At 33.4% G+C, this 20,064-nt stretch overlaps 1 protein-coding gene across 4 annotated transcripts in view; it reads right to left on the bottom strand.

Moving 5' to 3' along the window:
* The window catches only part of CPNE8 (copine 8), a 258,415-nt gene that overhangs the window by 103,343 nt on the left and 135,008 nt on the right, over window positions 1-20,064 (bottom strand). For all 4 annotated transcript variants that reach the window (XM_016923660.4, XM_001168902.7, XM_016923658.4 and 1 more), the window contains exons 8-10: window positions 12,844-12,947; window positions 7,636-7,740; window positions 6,370-6,411 (exon numbers count right to left, since the gene is read on the bottom strand). In XM_016923660.4, coding sequence (XP_016779149.1) covers window positions 6,370-6,411; window positions 7,636-7,740; window positions 12,844-12,935 — 239 coding nt within the window. In that variant the 5' untranslated portion in view covers window positions 12,936-12,947. The remainder of the gene's footprint in view (window positions 1-6,369; window positions 6,412-7,635; window positions 7,741-12,843; window positions 12,948-20,064) is intronic.

Genomic DNA, 20,064 nt, shown 5'->3' with positions numbered 1-20,064 from the left:
AAATGGTGAGGCCAAGCAAATATGTGGGATAGAAGAGCACAGGACAAACACCAAAACTGCACAGTGAAACTGGCTGAAATACCACTTTCAAAAATCCTGCAAAGATCTTCTAGTAAAGGGCTGGTGTTGAACGTTTATATAATTTTCTTAAAAATGTTACTGAAAGTGAGAAAAAGCCTTTTCCTCTGAAACATTATCTGAAAGAATCCCAAACCATTCAAGGTAGGCAGGTGGATATATATTAAAAAAAACACATTAAATAAAATTAAAATATTGTATAAAGATTGAAGTTTTTAGTTAAGTCATATTACCTGGAAAAATGTTGAACACATAATGAGTGCTCAATAACAATTTCTTCATAAATTAATTAATATAATTTCTATTGAGTCATAAATAAATGAAGATGTACAGAAGTTAAAAATTGATTACCACTTCAGATATACTAGATACATATATAATTAAATCGGTCTTTCTTGAGAGCAAGAATTATAGATTAAAGTGAAATGGGACAAAAAATTCACAAGCTAGAGTTGAGAAAAATCATGACCTACATTTTTAGCAGCTGGAAGACTAGATATGTCAATGAATCACATATAGATTATGAAATTCCATTTATCAACATTTTAAGTCTGAAAGAAGTGATACGTAAGGGAACAAGAAAAAGAGACTGAAACTTGCCTGTTAAATACAGGTTTAGGATATTCAGGGTTAACTGCAAGCAAATTGTAGGTTACCATTAAGGGAAGATTCCACAGAGTAAGTGAGGAAACAAAATAAATAAGAAAAATATAAAAGGTTTACAAATGCTTCTTCTAAATGAGTTCTAATGCTTTAGACAATTCACAAATACATTTCAGCAATAGGCAAGGAATCACTTGGTCATGATAATGCATAATCCCAGAATGAAAACATCAAATGCATTGATCAAATATTATCTTCTAAGGTAACAACAGAAAATGACAGCATTTGTATGGCATTTTGCAGACAAATGAAGTTTGCATTTAATTATATAAATATCATTATTGAAATGACTACATTTGATAAAATACAGAGTGGTAAAAATGAAACTTTTACTCTCTCTGTTCAGAAGCGGGGATTTTATGATGGACAGTTCACTAACTCAGCCTTTTCATCAAAGCATCATTTTTCTGGTAGGCAGCAATCTACTTGGTGGCCCATTTACAATCAGTCCCACATCACAACCACATGGTATTAATGCAGCACTGTTCCACTAATGCTCCCTGAATTTTAATTTAAGCTACAAATTCAGCTGAAAAAACTTCAAGCAATTGAAGCTTTTCAAGGATACCGCTACTGATTGCTTTTCAACCAGCACAAGGCAGTTTCTCAGCACTTTAGCTTTTCAATTGTTAAAGTGAGCTTTAAATATTCATCCACCCATCTCAAAAAAAGAAAAAAAAAGAAATAGTGAGAAGTATAGGAATGATTTTAGCATTGTGGTTTAACTTGTTGAAAATTAAATACATTTCAACTGATTATTAATACCAATGTCAAGCAATGCCTCTAACTCTCAGACCCTTGTCAATGTGTTTCAATAAAAAGAACAGGTAACTATATTTCTTCTATTCTACATTAGCTCAAGATACCTAATTTAATGTCAACTGGTTACATGCTCAACAGCATTAACACATTTTTGTATGCTTCATAGATTTGTGAGGTGCTTCTTATAGAATTAATTTCAGTTGATGAATTTAGTAAAAAATGCCATCGGAATTCTGACACAAGAGGACACCAGTCCCTGAAGTGCCCAATCTGTGAATATCATTACAACAATTGTCTGAAATACTCTAGCTAGTAAAACAAAATGTGATTGTAAGCAAGTAAAGCATTTTCCACTTTTTTTTTTTTTTTTTTTTTTTTTTTAGACAGGGGTCTCACTCTGTCACTCAGGCTAGAAAGCAGTAGCATGATCATTGCTGACTGAAGCCTCAACCTCCTGGGCTCAAGCCATCTTCCTGCCTCAGTCTCCCGAGTAGCGAGGACTACGGCCACATGCCACCATGCCCAGCTAATGTTTTTATTATTTTCATAGAGACAGGGTCTTGTTTTATTGCTCTGGCTGCCACTTTAATATTTGACTGACATATTCTCTCTAGATTGAAAGAGCACATTGCCTTATTGGTTTTCTATGAGTAAATTTACATACAAAATAATACAGATATCTGACCAGCTTTTCCCCATTTTATAAGGAGTCGATTCTAGACTTCTACTAAATGCAGACAAACATTTCATCTGATATAAAGTTACTTATGATGCATATTACATGGATTTCATTAAAGTCTACGTAGTACCAACCAATATGGCAGCCCCTAGCCACATGCTGCTGTAACTTCAAATGTAGGTAGTCTGAATTGAGATGTGCTGTAAACATAAAATGTATACCACATTTCAAAGACTTAGTATTTTTAAAAAGTAAAAATCCTTCTTAGTAATTTTGTATTGATTCTATATTAAAATGACAATATTCTGGAAACACGGGATTAAATAAAATATATTAGTACATTAATCTCACTGGTTTATTTTTACTTTGTAATGTTATCACTAGAAAATTTAAAATTATATATGTGACTTGCATTATATTTCCATTGTACAATGTTAGTCCAAGTTCTCAAAAAACATCCACTGAGCAAATAATGTTTTTTAATAAGAAGAATTAAAGTTCTGGATCAACAAATAGGGTAAAAAATGACACATGTACAGGATTTAGGACAAATATTAATGATGACAGGAATACAAAAATAAGTAATAGGAAACAGTCTCTGTTGATCATTATGTCATGAAATATAATGAGTCCTATCATAGTCACTCTGATGTTTTTAAAAAATCTACATTGGGCAATTTTGTCAGATTAAAAAAACATGTAAAAAGTGTAATAACCATGTTATTAGACCACACATAATCATAAGCTTCATATCAATTTGTATAATAATCCACACAGTGATCATTATTATTAAATTATAAAATTAATATCTGGATTTTAAAAAACGTTTATGTATTATATTTTATTGGAGACTAATGTGCCTTTCAAATTTCATACATAAGACAAGTTATTGAATTAAAAGGGTTATCAAGAATTATTTTAATTTTGCTTTTTATATGGCATCCACAAACTGATCATTTTGCTAACATTGAAAAAGGTTTCTTGGTGAAAATGTATTATATAGAATTATACACTAAATTTTCTACATTAAAATATAGATCTATTTTTGGAATAATAAAAGAGCACTTTACTCAAACATTAAAAAGGTATTAAACTTACACTTACAAAATTAAAATCCATTCCCCTAATTATTCTATTAATCATATAATTCATTTCCAAGGAATGTTTAAATTTCACCAAACAATTTTCCCCTCCCAATCTCACCCCTTTATTTTCAGTCTTTAACTCCCTAGACTTCTTTTGAACATGCTGTTAATGATGGTATAGTAAGATGAGTATTTAAAAATGCATTAATATATCCTCCAGCACTGCCAATCTTCCCCCCAAGCAGCTGATGACCCAATGACAAAATATGCTTATTAAATCTCAATATCCAAATAGTTTCCTTGCTTTTAAATCTGATGTCTCAAAAGTAAATTACTATTTCTTGTTGAAAAATATTTTTCCTATCTAATGGCACAAATCACCTGTGAACAAACTCTCGCTTTCTCTCTCTCTCTCTATTCTTGCTCTTATTATAGCTCTCATTCGCTGAATCTAAGCCACCTCTTTTTCACATTTCACTGGTCCTTTCAATGTCTATTAGGATTCTTTCAGAGTCTGTAATACTCATTTCTTTCTACCTAACTTCTAGTTACATAAAAACTGTTACCAAGAAATGCTTTACCCACTTTTCCAGACAATATACAGTTTCAGATAATAAAAAAATTATGTTAGATTGTTTCTTAAATGTTCCTTATAGTCTTCATAACTATCACATTAAAGTAGCACAGAATAAGTCCAATGTCCAGGTTGAAGCCTTTCACTTAATGCCAGGAATTACGATTACAATGCTATAAAAAAGACAGTGCAATAGTTATGAATATACTATTGGAAGCGAACTGCCAGGGTTCAAGCCCTGGTTCCACCATTGATTAGTTTTGCGACGTTAGGCAAGTTACTTCTTTGCCTCAGTTTCTTTATCTGTGAAAGGTAATTAATGTAGTACCTATCATTTATCGTGAAAATTAAATAAGGAATAACATTAAAAATGCTTAGAGAATACCTGGTATGTTAGAAACTTTCAATAAATCATATCCTGAATAGGAATGCTCAAAATGCTCAAGTCAGGAAAAAAGATAATTAAATTCCAAGGTAATTCTGATCTTCAAAGCTATTCAAAATTCTTGTGGCTCAGAAATAGATTGGAGACAATAGGAGAGTCACAGAAACTCATCATTTGAAGGAAGACAATACAATATCTATAATTTCAGCAAATTTAGGATTGAACGTCTATGGATGTGGATGAAACCTAAATTTATACCCCTTGTTTATTAGTGGTTAAATTAAAACCATTTCCCAAAGTTTTAAACCATTTCTCATGTGCCCAAAAATACTCTTGTCTCTAATTCTAATGTGATATCACATACATTTCTGTTACATTAGGATTAGAGACAAGTTCTATTTAGAAATAACTCCAAAAACAGTTTTTATATTTTCACACTGAAAATCAGTCAGATTTGCTTCAGCCTCAAGGATCTTGTTTTGCAAAATTAAAGGAGCTCTGGCAGTGAGCTGCACTTTTTGTTTCTAAATGGGAAATGGGTTAAAAATTACTAGGGAAAAGCCACCACTTTTGCCTATTCACAATTAAAATATAAAATAGGGTATATAATACAGGGCATAAAGTCCTTTACTCAGATTGGCATTATTTCCTTTTCTATTATTCTGAGCAGCAAAACTCATTATCTCAGTGAATCAAGTTTAATAAAGCAATGGAGCATAAATCCCTATGGAAAAACAGAAAGTTTTCTGATAAGATTTCTCCAGAATGCACATAGAACTAAATAATACATTAACCAAATGAATACCTGGCAGAAACGTAAAGATCAGTAGCATAGCATGGATTATTATGAAGTTATCTCTAAGAGCAAACTTCAAATCAGTATTATAACTCTTTTTCATAATAATGTTTGTGATACAACTTAAAGACTGAAATATTTGAGTCTTATATACTTATTTGGTAGTAGCTAAAGTGTGGAATAATAATCTCCACTTCTCTCCCCATCTTTTCTTATCACTTCTTGAAAGAAAAAAAAATACTATTTGCATCAAATTCCAGGACACTTATTGCACAGTGTGTGTGAGTAAGCATATGGGCAAGTGTCATACACATGCTGGCATGTGGCTCTCCAACTGAGCAACTTTCTGCCAATGCAGCAGAAGGGAAGAGAAGACAGTGGCCCCTCAGCACAGGCCAGCCTTCTTGAACTTGTTCCTGTATTCACAGGAGTGTTCAGGTATCCAGGCACTTTCATCCCTTTGGGGGTTGGTTTCTGGCTTGTACACAATGCAGAGAGAAAAGCATTATTTAGCTTTAACCTCATGTTTCAGCTCCATTTATCAGTGAGCTATGGATTTGAGTTTAGGACACATATCGACTGAAAAATTAAAAGTAACCTTTGCTTTCCCATTTATCATTCTCCTTTGATATCCACATATTCAGCCCTTTCAGGGAGCACCTAGAGAGGCAGCAGTCTAGGGCAAAATGGGATTTGAGCATTTCTGGGTCCTTGGCTTAAGATCATTTTACAAACGTCTCATCATCATCCTACGAAGATGACAGTAGAAACAAAATATGCTTAAAAAAGAAAAAAATGTGTTTCCTCTCTTTTAGTCTTTAATATCTACTTTGATATGCAGAAGACTACAGTGATTGCAGAGCTCTGAACAACTATTTGGTCTGGCAATGACCAGACACAATTCTCGAGTTTTGTTGTATGGTGTATATATATATATATATATATATATATATGTGTGTGTATATAGGCAGAGTTGGCTGGTGAATGCAAAGCTTACTTGTGTTCCCTTGAAAAGTATGGGATATCAATGTCATAAAAATGTTCAGAGAAATTTTGAAATGCAGAAATTTGATACTCACTACAGCTATAAAACTAGACATCTATAATCATCAGATTCAAGTTGAAAATCTTTACTAAGTTACTGGAAATAAGAAAAACCTCTAGTTTCATCTCAAGGTTGGAGAAAATATGCTCATTTTAAAATTTCATGTAAATGCATCAGTAACATTTGGAAAAACAAAACAAATATGCCATCTAAAAATTACAATTTAAAAATGTGGTCATTTCAATGTATGTGCCTCTTAAAGTACACCCAGTTCAAGAGTAAGAAGATAAGAACTGTCTTACCTTCCATCTCGGTCCCAGTCATACACCTCTACTTTGATTGTTCTGTACATGAGAAAAACATACACATAAAGTTACTTAGTAAGATCAAAATAATGTATGGTTGAGAATTTAAAAATAAGTTGATTTTCTTAGATAAAACAATGTATGCTTGCAGATTTTACATATGAATTTGAAGTTAATTTTGCTAATTTCATTACTATAATCCAATTCGCATCTTAAAAGAGGCTTCTAAAATCTTCATTGATTCCTTAAAGAGAGTAAGGAGACTCTACAGGGGAAGCATGTGCAGTTTGACAGAGCTCCTCAAAGGGATGGTATGCACCCACTTCTCCGCTCTTGAAAATTACTGTCTTGGAGCAGTGTTTCTCAAACTCAGCAAAGATCAGAATCATATGGAGCACTTGTCAAAACATGGATTATTGGACCTCTCTCCTGGAGTTTCTGATTAAGCAGGTCTGGATTGGGGCCACATAATTTGAATTTCTATGAGATCACCAGGTGATGCTGACTGATGCTGCTAATCAGGAAGAACATTATGACTTTCTTAGGAACTTTTCTAAGAACTTTCTTAGGAAAAAAATGAGTCCAGCAAAATAAAGATATGATCTTATTAAATGAAAAGAATGATAGTCAAGTGGCATGATAAATTTCAAAGAAAACTTAATAATAGTTCTATGATATGGGTTAATTAAACTATTTTTCTATCATATGTAACAAAATGAAGATTGAGATTTTTACTTTTCATTTGCTTTTCTTTTGGGATGGATGGGGTTTTTATATTATAATCATAAAATAAAGTTTCATAAGAAAAAAACTTTGATATTAAGAAATCTTCAGGTATATTGTGGGAAAATCCTCAGGACCACCTTACCCAGGTAATTGTGAAACATTAAAATCTCCTGTGCTATAACTATGAAACTTTTGTGAATCAGCAACCATGAGTTATGCCAAATAACATTTTCAAGAGTATTTCAGGGTTGACAATATGTCTAAGCATAGTGTTGCAACTTTCGTGTTTCTACTTGTTCCACTCTAGAAGGACTGTACCATAGAAAAGGCTTAGGGCAATGAAGATTCTGAAATAACTTTTGAATAATAAATTAAAATTTAAAGCAAATATGCAACGTATTTTAGCATTTAAATATTTTCATTTTTGGAAAATAAGTTTAACCAAATTTTAATTAGCCAACTTATCCCACTTCCTCAAATCACTGTAGATTTTTTTAAAAGCTATTTGAAGATTTTTGAATAAACTATCCTTCTTACCTGTCATAGTCTCCATTACATAATGCTCTGACTGAGATCTTGAATGCTTGCCATACTGGATTTAGAGTGTTTTTGACAACTTCTGTCTTGTGACAAATTGTAAAACTATAAAGAAAGAGTTTTCAGTTATTTGCATGCTTTGACTATTTTAATTGATCTATTGTTTTAGTAGCCATTCCTCTGCTTACTTTATGTTCAGAATAGTCAGTTCCGCTGTTGCTGCTACATCACTTCATGGAAAGAGATACGTGATTTTAAAACCTGAAAGATCACCTCACCATAACCTACTTTGCAATAAATTTACCAAAAACAATCTGAAAATTCAATAAATCCTAAAGTTGTTTTGTAAACAATCTCTGTAAAAATTGTGGTGACATGCTGATGGAGTGAAAAATATCCATAGGTCCCTAAGAATATGAGGATCACCAGCAACTTTGAGAAGAACAGCTTTGTTGGAGTGTTGAGAAGAAAAACCTGGTTTTACAGTGGGTTTAAGAAAGAGAAGAGAAACTGAGGCACAGTGTGTGAACTTTTAGTCTAGCTGTGAAGAAAAAGAAAAAAAGTTAGGCTAATTTAAGGGAAAAGAAAGGATTAATCACAGGAAAGGTTTTTGGTGTTCTTGTTTTTACTTTTAATTTTTGTTTTCAAGATGGAAGAAATAACAGCAAGGTTGTCTGGTAAAGGAAAAGATCTGGCAGAAAGGAAGCCACTTCTGATGCATGAGAGAAAGGTGGGAGCAATGTTTTTGTTTTGTTTGTTTGTTTGTTTTTGAGACGGAGTCTCTGTCGCCCAGGCTGGAGTGCAGCGGCGTGATCTTGGCTCACTGCAACCTCTGCCGCCCGGGTTCATGCAATTCTCCTGCCTCAGCTTTCCGAGTAGGTGGGATTATAGGCACCTGCCACTGCACCCAACTAAATTTTGTATTTTTAGTAGAGACGATGTTGCACCATCTTGGCCCAGCTCGTCTTGAACTCCTGACCTCATGATCCACCTGCCCCGCCCTCCCAAAGTGCTGGGATTACAGGCGTGAGCCACTGTGCCCAGCCGGGAGCAATGTCTTTTAAGCAGGTGAGAGTAGATGGGATCCTGAGCATCAGTGGAGGAGCTGCCCTTGAGAGGCCAGACAGTCATTCTGCAAGAACATTCAGGAAGGCAGAGTAAATGGGTTGATGTGGTGGGATCATGAGGAAGCTCTCCAATTGCCACCATTTTCTTATGAAAGAGGATGCATGACAATGAGCAAAGAAGGAGGATGAGACATAAGTGATAAAGTGTCTGGGATAAAGAAAATGTTCATAGATTAGGAAAAAAGGAGTAGAATTCCTCAGGAGCCCCAAGGGCCCATTTAAGTTTAACATCACATCATGGATCTGTAGAAAGACCACTTAGTGTGTGGGTTCTTTCTTTATCTAAACTATTGGTTCTATATATCTAAAGAATTCCTAAGGGAAGAAAGACAGCAATTCACAATATGGGGCAGAATTCATGAAGCCTTAAGCTCGGTTTTCTGATTCAAATTCCAGTGTCATTTCCACAAAAGTATTCAATCTTAAGACATCAATCAGCTCCTGGAAATGTTCTTCCTTCATGTGAATTTATGCAGCAGTTTCTGAGCTAGAAGCATTCAAAGTGATCTTCACTGAAACAATACATAAAACTTCATCAAGACCTTAGTCATAAAGTGTTTCAAATGCAATTATCTAACAGTAATGACACATGAAAGTATTAATAAATACCATAGTGAATATACTGCCCCTAACCCCCATGATGAAATATCCCCCCTTTGATAAGTCCTCAAGTTCATTTTCCTACTCTCAAACAAGAGGGATTTGTTTCTATTAAGAGATAAGATAGAAACATAATACTTTATGAAAGGATCAAGTTTTTATTACAAGACTTAACGGCATCCGTGCCTTCTCCTTCCAGGCAGTATCCTCACTCATCTAAGGAAACTCGTGTCATTAAATTGACAGAGCCCAGGAAAATGTATCTGTGGTCAAATGTTCTCAGAGCTGACTCACCTGAAGCAATTTAGGAGTCAATGGGGGAAAAGGCATTACAAGTAAGACAGAGGGGCAGACAGAGAAGACTCTTGAAGAGTAATGAAGATGTCTAAAGCAGAAGAAGAAAATCAAAGTGGATAGGGCAAGTTAGGGGAGGGCTGTAGGGGCTCAGAACACAGAGAAAAGGCAAAGGTACCAAAAAATTTTTAAGAAAAATTCATAGAAAACAAATTACAGAGGGAAGGCAGAGCTGTATGTTGGTTTGTTTCAGAAACAATATATTCATTAAGATACATTCATAAAAATAAAATACATTCTTAAAGATCTGCAAAGGGAATTTCTTCTCTTGTATCATATTCTAATATATAGCAAGTCTTTGGTATGGTGATAGATACAGATAGCTAAATAGATGATAACTAGATAGATGACAGGAAGAGAGAGAGAGAGAGAAAAAGAGAGACAGAGAGAGAGACTAGACTGAGAGACCAACTGACCATCTTCAGACCAACATATTCAACTATCTACTGACTTTTTGGCCTCTTTGCTTATGGTTAAGTCAAAATTTCTCTTATATTCCTAGTGTCACCAGCTGCAGTAATTAAATACTTTTGACACTTGAAACATCTCCTCTGAGGGAAGGCATGTCCTTCTTACTGAGATATTTATGAGGCAGGTAGTCATTTATTGCCTATTAATCATTCTCATTTCTAATGTATTAGAGATCATATATATAGGAAAACCTCACTGGTAAGAATTCCAGTGCTGGTGTAACTCATAAAAATTCTGCCAGGAGTCCAATGTAGCTTTGCCTAACATTCAGAAATATTTCTATATAAATATAATGTGTGTGTTACAAATAGTATTATAAAAAAATATTTTTATTGAATAACTGGTATTAAGATACTTTAAGTGAGGCCATTTACCAAAAATAGCTATTCCAAAGGAAAATTATTACCCAATCATATATAAATATCACGCTACTAAATAAATGTCAAAGCAAGAATATGAGTATAAGATCATATAGTATGAAGGCTTTTAATTAATACTTCCAGTAGAAATTAAGTTTTTGTCTTTCTTATGAAATAAGCCACAAATACACTAAGTATTAGGCAATTTTTGAAATAGTCCCATATTAAAAAAATATTTAAAATAAAGCTAGAATCTTTGCAGTTAAAAATGGAGACAAAAAGTGAGGCGTAAAAGCATCTGTACACACTCAAAATACAACAAAGCCTATGTGTGCGTATACATACATAAAATATCTGGATCAAGCTGGCAAACTAGGTTTCTGTGTGTAAATATAAATGGAAAGTTTTCTGAAATGAGATTCACCAACTTTTAAAAATAGTTTTTTCAAATTAGTTGACATTTTTGGATTAGTTGTATTTTTCTTAATATTTAGATTTTATTTAATGAGTGAACATCTTTTTTTTATTTTTTTTTTTAAGATGGAGTTTCACTCTTTTTGCCCAGGCTAGAGTGCAATGGCACGATCTTGGCTCACTGCAACCTCCGCCTCCCAGGTTCAAGCAATTCTCCTGCCTCAGCCTCCCAAATAGCTGGCATTACTGGCACCTGCCACCACGCCCAGCTAATTTTTTGTATTTTTAGTAGAGACAGGGTTTCACCATGTTGACCAGGATGGTCTCGATCTCTTGACCTCGTGATCCGCCTGCCTCGGCCTCCTACAGTGCTGGGATTACAGGCGTGAGCCACCGCGCCTGGCCGTGAACATCATTTTTACAAGCATAATACATTTTTTAATAAAAGTATCACTAGGAGCATTAGATGTGTGATAAAGTGAAATTTTACAATTGTACAACTAACCTTTATAAAGAAAACTAATAAGAATAAAAATAGAAAATTCAGGGAGCAAGTAGTTCATAAGAACATTTTCATTCAAGAAATTCAGAATCATTCTTGAGGTTTTCCTCTATTTTCGAAATGCCTGGCAAATATTATTTTCTTCACTCTGCAACATTTTTCTTATGAATAAAATTAGTGTTCAGATGCTATGACACTGACATTTTTACCATCAAAAAGAAGGGAAATACACAAAATCTAATAGTATAACACTATAGCAAATATATCCAACAGTTGCTCAGTAGCTGCATCAACAAACATCTCCCAATAAGTAGACCATCATTTTAAACTGGCCAGTGCATTCACTTTGAATAGCAAACTGTCTATATTATGCAAAATTTTATACTTATTATATAACAACATATTGTATAGTTTCATATATAAGTGTAGCATTTTTTCCCATTCTATTCCCCTCATTTTTAATTTCCAAATAACATGTTCTCTTTAGCTGATATATTACACATAGTTAAAAAAACAAAAAAGAAAATATTAACTATACATAATAATAATATTAGCTAATGTTTAAGTTCTTCTTATGTGTTGGACAAACTTAGTAATTTTTTTGTATAGTAACTAATTTAATCTGATCAACAACCCTGTGAGGTAGCTATGATTACTACCCCATTTTACAGGTGAGGAGAAAACGGAATCTCACATACATTAAAAACTTGCCATAGTACTATAGCTATTAAGTAGCAAGGTTATTATTTAAATCTAGACAACAGAAATTAGCCATATTATTAACAACTAAACATTCTCACAAATACTAATAGTACAATATGAATCACAAAAAACAAGTCAGATATATTTAATAGCAGAGCCATACATATTAAATTATGGTCTATAACTCATAAGGACATATTCAAAATTTACAGAAACTAGTCTAATCATAACTGGCAAAAGTATTCAAATTACTAGAATATAAAGAACATTTTTACTGAAAGTTAGTCTCAGATATTATTGGTAAAAAAAACCCACAAGCTCCATATCCTTCTCTAAGAAAATGGTTTAGGTTCAAATCTGTAACAAAATATATTTGTTTCAGCATTTGGGTTTTCACAAAATATAATTCTTCTAAACTATTAACTCAATGTTATAATTGTATAACAAATAAAGAGGAAATATTTCTATGAAACTAGAAATTTTTCATTTTAAGTATCAGACAAAACATAAAATGTTTATAAAGTTGCACATTATTTTGAGATGCAAAAATCATATCAATTTTTAAAATCTCAAACTATTTTACTTCATTTATCAATTTAATGAGCTTCTCTGAGAAAAATAATTATAATTCAAGTATCATCATTACCATATAGTTGAAATGCATAAAAGATAAATCTACCTGCCATCTTCATTACTTCGATAAAATACAAGGAAAGGATCTGATTTTCCAAAGAAGTCCTTCTTGTCCAATTTGTTTGCACAAAATTGCATCAAAACGGCATCCTAAAAACAAAATTAATAAAACAGTTCAAGATTTGGGCTATAAATAACTAGAAACTGCAGATCAGAAACAAGACTTGGCAAGAAAACATATTTGCTATTTTAATGCAAATGGCCAAGTTCGGGAGAATCCCAGACAACATAAAATTGCTTTTTAAAGGGTTATATGACTTTAAAAATTTTGCTGGTAATTTTCATTCTAATTACAAAACTATTACTTTTCAAAAACTTTTAACATTTTTCCTTTGAAAAGTGATATTAAGCTAGGTGATGCCAGGTACTCAATTTTATAATATAGGATCCTCATTCATATCTTCAGTTATACAGGTACACATTTTTAGAACATAGTTAAAAAAATTTCTGTTCATTAAGGAAATATTTACTAAATTTTTACTACATATCTAGTATGTATAAAATGTTGAGATGTACTAGATGATTAGATGGGGAATAAGAAAGATAAACATTGACCACATAGTTTATAATCTGGGGACAGGAAAGTTCCTACTTTCTTAATCATATACAAGTGTAGTATAATGAATCAGTAACTACATTTAAAAACAATTTTCTTCTGTAACTGAAATTACAATTTGCATGTTAATTATTATGTCAAATCGATCATTTAAACCAATTTATGTACTCAAACACTCGCAGCTACATGATTTAAAGGAAAACAAGCTAGGGTATCATAACACATTATTGATAACCATTTTTAAAGTAGAAAATGTATTGTTTTTTAAAATCAAAATAAATAGTTTTGTGGGGTTTTGTGTGTATGTGTGTTGTTTTTGTTTTTGTTTTTGTTTGAGACGGAGTCTTGCTCTGTCACCAGGCTGGAGTGCAGTGGCAAGATCTCGGCTCACTGCAAGCTCCATCTCCTGGGTTCTCCCCATTCTCCTGCCTCAGCATCCTGAGTAGCTGGGACTACAGGCACACGCTGCCAGCCCGGCTAATTTTTTCGTTTTTTTTTTTTTTTTTAGCAGAGACGGGGTTTCACCGTGTTAGCCACGATGGTCTCTATCTCCTGACCTCGTGATCCGCCTGCCTCAGCCTCCCGAAGAGCTGGGATTACAGGCTTGTGTGTTTTTTAACTGAACAGGAAAGCTTAAAATGTTGGAAAGAGGTGAAGTGGCAAAGTAACTCAGATTAAACAAAGAGGTTACAATTTTGAATATTATGTGATAAAATGTTAACCATGTCTGAAAAAGCATTCCCTTATTCATCACTTCTTTATCTTACAGAGTCCAGCAATACTTACTAAGTATACACCTAAACTTTTAATTATTTCCTTTCAGTAATTCCAGAAGACTACACAAAACATGATACTACCTTTATCATTCATTCATTCACTCATTTTCTTACTTAGCAAACATTTAGCAAGCAATAGTCAAGCTAGAATCTTGGAATAGGGTAATGAACAAGGCAGTATCTACCCTTGGAAAGGTCAGATTTCTTAATTTCACATTTTCAAAAGTATTGGTATAGTGTTATTTGATTTTACTTTTAGCATGTAGCTGTGATAACTTCTATCAGAGGAACATTTATAACAGAGCAGGAAATACATTCTAGCAATGTATAGTGACAATAGAGGTAAGGACAATATGGACATCACTATCACCTCAAACCTCTCAAGCATATCATGTTCTTTTTAAACTCGAGGTTTAAAGATCAAAAAGTTCTATACTATCTATTATAGAAGCAGTGAAATAATCATTCTAGATGATCAAATTATAAAATCAAAGGCAGCATTGAAAAGGTGAGCTGTTTGGTTTAGTTTGTTTATTTTGAATGCCCTTTCATTTCCATATATATTTAGATGCCCTTGGGAGAGAATGGCTTTCTAAGAACATGGGGACATTCCAAGGACATTGTTCTTGCAGAAAAACATTACACTTTAACACATTTCTCCCAAAGCACCTGGACCAAAATATAAACTTCCAAGAAACATTCTGTATACTTACAATGCATAACAGATAAATGAAATGTGTTTATTTCAAATAGATTGTGAATAAAACATCAGAGGTGTATTATTATAAAAGCATGAATTTTCATAGGCTCACTGGTAAATGTAATACTAAATTTAATTTTTCAAATTATATCCCTTAGGGCTTGCAAAATGAATAACTGATTCAAAATAAAGATTTATTTCAATGAAGAAAATTATATAACCTTAGGAAAAATAATGTTCTTGCAATTACCCAGGTTAACAACTTAGCAGGGATTAAATGGTACATTTGTATCAAGCACAAAATACATCTTGTTTGAGAGGAAAAGTATTTATGTACTTTTAGAAATACACTAGCATCACTGCAAAGTTTTGTTTTGTTTTGCTTTGTTTTTATGCCTTATGCTTAATGTCACCTAATACATTTTTTAAGACCTCTCTTTAATACTCCACATATAAGGACCGTTCTATTGCATAAAGCCACTTGGATGTTTCACAGGCACTTCTAACATATTCCAATCTGAACATCTAACGTCTATCCATAAACTTGCTTCTCCTATGATTTTCCCAGCTCAGTTAGTGGCATTGTCATTCACTCAAGTGCCCAAGGAAGCCATCCTTGACTCTTCTATTTTCCTGATCCTTTATCCAGTCCACCACCAGTTGCATCATTTACCTCTAAAATTTTGCTCAAATCTTTACTTTGGCTCTGCTGCCACCACCTCAGTCCAGTTCAATCTTATTTCTCACCCAGACATGTTCAGTGACATTTATTCCTTACTCCCACTTCGACTCTTTGATGTATCCAATCCATTCTCCATTCAGCAGACAGAATAAAATTCTTGAAACATGAAAAATTCATGTTGCTCACAACTTAAAATGCTTTAAGGCTTTCCCTTGCATTTAGGAAAAATGCAGAACCTTTAACATGGTCCGCAAAGGCCAACATCTAATGGGTTCTGACCAGCCTTTTCCACCTTCAACTGGCAATGTTTTAGCTCAATCAACTCCCACTGCTCACCCCTGGCCATCTCACATCGGACCCACACATGCCTTTCCCACCTCAGGACCTTATACAGCTGTGTCTGCTGGAATTCTTATCATTGGGCTGGCAAACACTACTCCTTCTTTAGGTCTTAGCTTAAATGTCACTTTCTCAAAGAGGCCCAGTGATTCCCCCAAGGCTTAATATGAATTAGATCCCTGCTGTACTCTCATAATATATTTGAATCACTTGTCACATATCATGACATATATTACCTGCATAGTCAGCCGACTAATGTCTCTCTTTCCCACAAACTATGTGTTCATTAAAAACAAGGACCAGGGTTGGGGGTTGTGGTGTTGTGTTTTGTACTGTTTTTTTCTTGCCATTCTATTCTAAGCATTCATTCCAAGGACATAATAACATTTTGTAAACACTGTTCAATCAATCAATAAATAAAAACAAAAAATATACTTTATGAAAAATTTCAAGCTATTTTTAAAATACTACATAAAAGGCCAGGCATAGCGGCTCATGACTGTAACCCCAGCACTTTGGGAGGGCAAGGGGGGCTTGGATCACTTGAGTCTGGGAGTTCAAGACCAGCCTGGACAACACAGTGAGACCACATCTCTATCAAAAAAAAAAAAAAAATTAGCCAGGTGTGGTGGTGCCTGCCTATGGTCCCAGCTAGGAGGGAGACTGAGGTGGGAGAATCACTTGAGCCCAGGAGCTCAAAGCCTGCAGTTAGTCAAAATTGTGCCACTGCACTTCAGCCTGGGCAATAGAGTGAGACCCCGTATTTAAAAAAAAAATACTGATTGAAGATACACTCCCAACATAATTTCTAAACTACATTAGTTTTTACTGTGGCATTTAATTAAATATAAAATTTGCATTTGAATAAAACTGTATCAAAATAAGTTGAGATAATTAGGATTATTACACTACAAATAAATATTTGTATAAATTTATGACCTATACATCCCTTAAATGCTACCATTTCTTTCCTGTAGAGTATCCATCTAAAGGAAGAATTAATAATATTCACATTTTTAGAAGAAAACATAGAGCCTTGTGATATTGGCCTTGGATATTATTTCTTGGATATGATACAAAAGCATAGGCCACAAAAGCAAAAATACATGTGGGACTGCATCAAACTACAAAGCTTCGCTCAGCAAAGGAAACAATCAACAGAATGAAAAGGCAACCTACAGAATGGGAGAAAATATGCTGTGGTTGCTATGACTTGTTTGTCCCTACCAAAGCTCATATCGAAATTTGATCACCAGTGTGACAGTGCTGGGAGGTGGGGCCCCATGGAAGGTGTTTGGGTTATGGGTGCGAATCCCTCATAAATAGATAGGTGCTGCTTTCACAGTCTTGAATGAGACTGGATTAATTCTCTCAGAATGAGTTCATTCTATTAAGAGTGGGTTTTTATAAAGCTAGGGTGCCCCTCAGGTTTCTCTATGTTCACAAATGTCTGCTTCCACTTTCACTTTCTCTGCCACATTGTGAAACAGTATGAAAGCCCTTACCACAAGACAGTACCATGCTCTTGAGCTTCTCAGCTGGTAGAAGAGTGAGCTAAACAAACTTCTTTTTAAAAATAAGTTACCTACTCTCAGATATTCTTTTATTGCAACACAAAATGGACTAAGATACTGTATACTATAAAGGTTAATTTGCAAAATATATAAGGAACTCCTACAAATCTTCAAAAATACTGCAAAAACTAAAAATAAATAAAAATAAAAAATAGAAAATCAACCCAATTTAAAAATGGGCTAAGAACCTGAATAAGCATATCTCTAAGGACATACAAATGACCAACACACATATGAAAGGTGCTCAACATCACCAATCATCAGAGAAATGCAAATCCATACAAAAGATTAGCTCACACCTGTTAGAATGCCTACTATCAAAAAACAAACGCAAAAGGAAGCAGTGTCAGTGAGGATGTAGAGAAAAGGAAACCCTTGTACACTGTTGCTAGGAATGCAAATTAGTGCAGCCACTGTGGAAAATAGTAGGAGGTTCCTCAAAAATTAAAAGCAGCACTACTGTATGATCCAGCAATCCCACTTCTGGGTATATATCCAAAGAAAGAGACTGAAATCAGTATCTTGAAGAGATATCTGAACTCCCATGTTCATTCTAGCATTATACACAAATAAGATATTGAAGCAAATGAAGTGTCCATCAACAGATGAATAGATACAGAAAATGTTTTATATATATATAAAATTTATACACACACACACATATATATATGTAAAACAATGGAATATTATTCAGCCTTAAAAAGGAAGAACATCCATCCATTTGCAACAAGATAGATGAGCCTGGAAGTCACTATATAAGTGAAATAAGCCAGCCATAAAAAGATAAATACTACATATTGTAACTTACATGAGGATTCTAAAATAGTCAAAATTATAGAAGCAGGGAGTAGAATGATGGTTTCCAGGGATTGAGGGGAAGAAGAAACTGGAAGGTATTATCAAGGAGCACAAAATTTCAGTTATGTAAGATGAATAAGTCATAGAGATCTACTATATACAGTATAGTACCTATGGTTAACAATACTGCACTTTATATTTAAAAAACTGCTGAAAGGGTAAATCTTATGCTGTTTATTATCACAAAAATATTAATAATAAATAAGCAGGGTAGGGGGAACCATTGTAAGTGACTAATATATGACATTGATTGTGGTGATGGTTTCATGGGTATATACCTGTCTCCAGACTCACCATGATGTATACATTAAATATGTCCAGTTATTTGTATGCCAATTATACCTAATAAACTGGTTTAAAAAAATTGTCATTTTACAAATGCATAACTTAAAGCTTCAACAATATAACCTCACTCAGCTAAATAGTGAAAAAGGTAAGACTAAAATGTAGGTGAGCTGACTCTAAAGCTTATGTTCATTGTACAAGTTAATAACTGACAACTCGTTTTAAAGAAAAAAAATGTAGATTTTTATGATGTTGTAGGTGAATTAAAATGATCGCATTCAACATTATAAATAATAATGCCCAATACTTTTAATGTTCCCTAAAGTATAAATTTAAAAAGCATTGATTCTTCTGAAGTAACTATGAACATTTCTTTGAGTACACTTGTGCATTCTACTATACTAATGTAGTAATGAAATACTATTTCAAGTTTATTAGTATTAATAATGATGCTGATGATCAATAAGGCTATAGCCAGGAATCAGGACATAGAAAACATAAGATGAAGTTACACCAAGATTTTAAACAATATTGATAAAAATATTAAACTATAATTTCTAAGTATGAGAAATATGTATTGACTCATTGAAAGATAATTCCAGATGTTATTGAATTAATTGTAAAAAGAGGGATAAAAATACCTAGACCACTAAATGACACATTCCCTTTCATTTACTAAGGCCTGGTAAAAGAATTTTCCCGGCTCTTCCAACAAGAGAGTAGAACTGAAAGTGGAAGATACTTAGGATGCAGCCTGTCCATACTCAACCTGTGTCTTGGTATCTTGGTTCTACTTTGAAATAGAACAGATAGTACTGTATTCATGACACATTTACACAAAATCTGCTCAATAAACTCAAGATTTTGACAAAATAGCATGTTAATATCACCATAAAGAACATGTATCTTATTGACTGTGAACTTTTTTCTTTCCTCCTTTATCATACAAAACATATATTATTTGAAACATTTACAAATTGAGACAAGTATAAATGATGATTAGATAATATAATTTAAAAAATCATTGTATCATTTTAACTAAAAAAATAGGATAGGTAATATCGTTGCATTTAAATAATTATGCTATATTTTCTAAGGCACTGGGTAGTATATGCAAACTACTTTTATGTACATTATAGTATCAAACTTAATGTTATGGTAGTTAATTGCCAGGACTGGAAGATTTTTTTTTTAAATAGTCTAGTGATTAGTTCACATTTTTTGGTTTTTTGCCCTTCAAATACGAAAAGTAAAACACAGAGTAAGTAGTCAAGTGTCTTGATCAGACAAAGTACAAATTAGTAGCAAAACCAAAACTTGAGTCTGATAGTCTTTAACAGCATTATATGTGGGCATGTTTGGGTATTTTTTAGATGAGGAAAGTGAGACTGATATGACCGTGACATGCCCAGGGGGACAAAGACAATGAGCACAACA

This window comes from Pan troglodytes, chromosome 10, assembly GCF_028858775.2.
Source record: "Pan troglodytes isolate AG18354 chromosome 10, NHGRI_mPanTro3-v2.0_pri, whole genome shotgun sequence".
In the NCBI taxonomy this organism is placed as follows: domain Eukaryota; kingdom Metazoa; phylum Chordata; class Mammalia; order Primates; family Hominidae; genus Pan; species Pan troglodytes.
This window is presented reverse-complemented; position numbering and strand designations above follow the sequence as displayed.